Source organism: Solanum lycopersicum, chromosome 5 (assembly GCF_036512215.1).
Source record: "Solanum lycopersicum chromosome 5, SLM_r2.1".
Taxonomy (NCBI): domain Eukaryota; kingdom Viridiplantae; phylum Streptophyta; class Magnoliopsida; order Solanales; family Solanaceae; genus Solanum; species Solanum lycopersicum.
In genome coordinates, this window is record NC_090804.1 from 67,687,813 (window position 1) to 67,693,000 (window position 5,188).

Genomic DNA, 5,188 nt, shown 5'->3' on the forward strand with positions numbered 1-5,188 from the left:
TAAAGTATTTTTTGATGTATATATACCATATATTTTTGTATATATTTCATATAATTTTTCAATGGATACTATGTTCAATCGGTTATTCTTCACTTATGTGGCTACGTTGTTCGCTAGTGTATTTATTACACCAAAACATATAAGTCAAAAAACTTCAATTTTTATAATTTTAAAAAATGTATATATAAATTAGCGAGTGATCAAAAATTTTATTGACACAGTTATTACTCGTATACTATTAAATTTTATAAACAATATATTAGACCATTGATTGTCTAATATTTGTTATTACTTATAAACTTTTAAATTATGTTAATACTATTATCTTATTAAAAAAAAATTAGAATTAAAATTTTCACATCATAATCTAAAAGGTTTATAGGTTGTGAGAGAAACAAATAAAATAATTATATGTTAAGTACTAAGAGACAATTTACATAAATTTTATTGATGAACTTAAATATGATAATAATACAAGAATTAATATATTATGTCTAATCCAACAATGAAAATTATGTGGATCGCTTAAAATTATATCAAAAAATTAATTTTCTATCTTCACTTGACATGAAACTTCAACAATAAATAAAAATCACCAATTTCAAATTTAATTAAGTAAACTAAATATAGTAAAAATTCTCAATTGAAATATATAAAATTAAAATTTTGAATATGTTTCCTATTGAGGTGGCAACCTCTTGATTATACCATCAAGATGTGGCAGTTGACTCAATTAGATATCTCGAGTTCAAGTTTAACATAATTTCTTTTTTTGATTATGAGTTAAATTTAAATTAATTAAAATACGAAATTACAGAGATTTCAGACTCGAAAAGAAAAAATAATTATATGTAGGACCACCCTAATGTTCTACATTATTATGATTTTCAACCTGTTAATAACAATTGAAAAAAAAAAAAATTCCTCAAATCCAATCTCATCCACAAAATTTGCCTTTGCTCTGCTCTCCATAATCTCAATCTTCAATCTCCTCTAACTCACTATAAATTTGTTTATGGCTTCAGCTTCTCCTTCTCAAGCTAGTCTTTTACTTCAGAAACAGCTCAAAGGTATTGAGTTTTTTGCCACTCTTATTGTTACTAAGCTCAAAGGGTGTTTGTTTTCTTAAATTTGAATGTAAAGATCCTTGTTTTTTCATATTTTTGTACTCATAATTCATTTTATGGACTGTTTGCTTAATTGGGTGTTCTTGATTTTTGTTGTTTACTTTGATTTGTGTGTAAAGATCCTTGCTTTTTCATATTTTTGTACTCATAAATCATTATATTCACTGTTTGCTTAATTGGGTGTTCTTGATTCTTATTGTTTTCCTTAAATTGATTGTAAAGATCCTTGTTTTTTCTTCATTTTGTGCTCATAATTCATTTTATGGACTGTTTACTTAATTGGGTGTTCTTGATTCTTATTGGTTTCTTTAATTTGAATGTAAAGATCCTTGTTTTTCTTGTGTTTTGTACTGGTACTCATTCTATGGACTGTTTGCTTTGTTGGAGTTCTTGATTTTTATTGTTTCCTTTCATTTGAATATAAAGATCCTTGTTACTTCAGAAATAGTCCAATGTATGATTTTCCTCCCCTTTATTTTGTACTTGTGTTTCATTCTATGGACTGTTTGTTTGATTGGATGTTTGTAATTCTTATTGTTTCACTTTCAGATCTCTGTAAAAAACCAGTTGATGGATTTTCAGCTGGTTTGGTTGATGAAAGCAACTTATTCGAATGGAGTGTCACCATTATTGGACCCCCGGAAACTTTATAGTGAGTCTTTACTTGTATTAGTTTAAAGATTTTTTTTCTTTTGATTTGATGTTATAGTTCTTTGGTTTTTTCAATTTGTTTTTCTGCTGATGGATTTTTGTCTTTGACTTGATGTATGATCGATTGAATAAGTTTGTATTTTCTTATACAGTTATGAAAATTTTGGGTCTTGGATTGTTTTCTGATTCAGTGAATGCTGTAATTATAATAAAAACACCATGATTTAAGGTCTGATATGGAGCTTCTGATTAGATACATTTTCTGACCTGGTAATATTTAGAAACTTATTTAGTATGACGATGAAATGAAATGAGCTAAAATGAAGAAGGGGGGAATTCATATAGACGACCCCAACTTCTTTGGGACTGAGGCGTAATTGGTTTTTATAATGTTTAGGACCTTGCGTCCAACTTTTCCCTAGGGTGAACTCTCTATCGACCATTATTAACTTATTTAGTATGATGATGAAATGATCTTAAATGAAGTCGTCGGGATTCATATAGCCAAACTCGGCTTGTTTCGGACTGAAGCATAGTTGTTTTTGTTGTTGTAATGGCGGAACTCGGCTTGTTTCGGACTGAAGCATAGTTGTTTTTGTTGTTGTAATGGCGGAACTCGGCTTGTTTCAGGCTGAAGCATAGTTATTTTGTTGTAATGTTTAGAACCTTGCATCCAACTTTTCCCGGGGGGGAACTTTATCAGCCATTAGAAACTGATGTAGTATGATGATGAAATGAAATGAGGTTAAGTGAAGAAGTGGGAATTCATATAGCCAACCCTGACTTGTTTGGGATCGAGGCATAGTTTTTTTGTTTTGTTGTTGTAATGTTTTGAATCTTGCATCCAACTGCCGAGGGTGAACTCTCTGTCGAATGTATTTCTCTTCTCCTGGAAGTCAATGTGAAATGAAAATCAATCTATCTACCCTCTCCTTGGTCTCAAACTAATCTCCGAAGTTCCTTGCTGATATAGGTAGCACTAACTTTTCACATTACCCTGTCTCTGGCTTTTAATCATATTCTATAGACCTTATCCCGTCCAAAGTTTCCAATCACCTTCTATTAGTCTTTCATCTATGTTTGATGTAGCTCTGATGATTCACCTCACCCATTCTTACTCTTTAACTAAGAAACTGGAAAAAAAAAATCCTACCCAGGTGGGTAGATAGAGAATACCTAGGGGGGTGGGGGGTGGGTGGGGAGACTCTCTTCAAGGAACTCAGCATAATAGCTGTCTAATTTCAGGAGAAGGGGTGCCGCCTCAGAAGGGGGGTCGGAGTGACCAGGCCCAACTGTTTAAACCGAAACTCATGCTCATTCTTCTTTGACTTTGCAGCTTAGCAATCGTAATACATATTTCCTTTTAGTTTGTTTATGTTGTTCAAGTTGATGACTTCAGTTAGGAGTAGATATTTCATCATTTGCAGTGTTTACTTATGCATTAGGTTGAGTCAGAAAAAATTTCCTAACTTTGTGTAATTGTTGCAACTGCAGTGAGGGGGGTTTCTTTAATGCTATCATGAGCTTTCCTCAAAATTATCCCAACAGTCCGCCAACTGTTAAATTTACATCAGAGGTTTGGCATCCTAATGGTACGTAAGCTACATATATATTTCGGAGAATTAGTGAAGTGATTGATCTTCATTACCATCATCGTCTCATTATTTTTGGCTCTATCGCGAAATCTGGTTCGATATACAGTTTACTCTGATGGAAAGGTCTGCATCTCAATTCTTCACCCCCCTGGCGATGATCCAAATGGTTACGAGCTTGCTAGTGAGCGTTGGTCTCCTGTCCATACGGTACAGAAATCTGTTATCGTCTTCTTTCCTATGAATATTCATGAAATGGATGTTCACGTTTTCTTTTCCTTTTTATTGGTAAATTAAATGTTCCCACTTCCTTTAGTAAAATGGTTATGGTGTTGGTTTTCGCCCGATCCAAACAATTCATAAATTAGGCTATCTATATGAGCTTGTGGTGATCCCTTTTTTAAATGGTTGTGTTTTTATGTGTCAAATTGTAAAAGAGAGAGTTCCATGGGTCAAGTAGGAATTAACGAACGTGTTTTGATGCTGTATACCTTTAACATCTCTCTGTATGGGCATATGATGATCCCATCTTTTAAATGGTTGTTTCTTCATGTGTCAAATTACATTTAATAGCGTCGCATGGATCAAAAAGGAAAGCAATGCAATTCACGACTTTTTGACAGCTATTACCTTGTTTGCTACTCTTCCGTACACTTCCATGTTCGATGGTGTTTCTCTTATGATTGTTCGATTTTCATTTGTTGTATGTTATTTTTCTTTCAAACACACAACTTCTCTATGTTAAAAGTTTGTGGCTATACGAACGATATGCAGGTGGAGAGCATAATGTTGAGCATCATATCAATGCTTTCAAGTCCTAATGATGAGTCCCCTGCTAATGTCGAAGCAGCTGTAAGTAATCCAATTTATTAACTTCTTTTTTCCCACTTGTTCCCTCTTAAACTGCGCTGCGTTGCGTTATCAACTTCAAACGCCTTTTGTTATACGTCTCTTTCTGGCATATTGCAGAAGGAATGGAGAGACAACAGAGATGAATTCAAGAAAAAGGTTAGTCGTTGTGTAAGACGGTCCCAAGAAATGACGTAAAACAAACTTATTTCGTCATTAGTTATCGATTGATACAAATGTAGAATTGCTTGTCAAGGCTATATACCTCTCTGTATTACTATGCCTTTTCGTTCCGCGAATTCGGTCATTGTTTTGCATTTTTTGTTATAACATAAAGTTTTGAGGTTCATTATTTTATAGCTCTAAAGATGTTTACTGCTGGCCTCACATTGTCTGTATTTTCCTCTGTAGATGTTAATGTACATCTCATAAATGAACTAAATGAATCTTTCTTATACTTCGATTATCATATTAGTTACTGTTTTGCTGTCGTTTTATTTTTCTTTTGGGACCGTTCTCGGTTGAGCCGAGGGTCTCTACTCAGACCTTGCCCTTCCTAGACCTTATTTTGTGGGATTATACGAAGTACGTTGTTGAAAATTTGGCTCGTTGTTAAAGGGTTTCTCTAGAAATTAGCGATTTGTTTTCATGGTGTGTAATAAACACTAGTAGACATTGCCTATTTTCGTGTCGTGAAGTACTTTTCGTGTCCGTTGTATAAAGAGGACTTATATTGTTCGGACTCTTCAAAAAATTTGGGATCATTTGCACGTTCTTATTTAGTGTTGTTCTTTCTTTAATATATGCCCCTTTATAACTAACCATTTTCTTGGGATTTGCAACTTTGTATTTTCGTATCGTAATATTTTACTAAGTTATGCTCGGGTTATTAGGCATCATTTCAATTTCTAAAGAATGTATATCCCACTAGACATAAATTCGATTGCTAAAAGGCAAAAAATAAAAGAT

General features: G+C 33.1%; 1 protein-coding gene across 1 annotated transcript; it reads left to right on the forward strand.

Annotated features, from left to right (window-relative positions):
- Positions 1-674: 674 nt before the first annotated feature.
- On the forward strand, positions 675-4,676 carry LOC101262721 (ubiquitin-conjugating enzyme E2 7). The gene is made up of 6 exons (XM_069298619.1): positions 675-1,070; positions 1,677-1,779; positions 3,273-3,370; positions 3,480-3,580; positions 4,145-4,222; positions 4,340-4,676. The coding sequence occupies exons 1-6, from the start codon at positions 1,016-1,018 to the stop codon at positions 4,415-4,417; spliced, it is 513 nt and encodes a 170-aa protein (XP_069154720.1). The 5' UTR covers positions 675-1,015; the 3' UTR covers positions 4,418-4,676.
- The last annotated feature ends 512 nt before the right edge of the window (positions 4,677-5,188 follow it).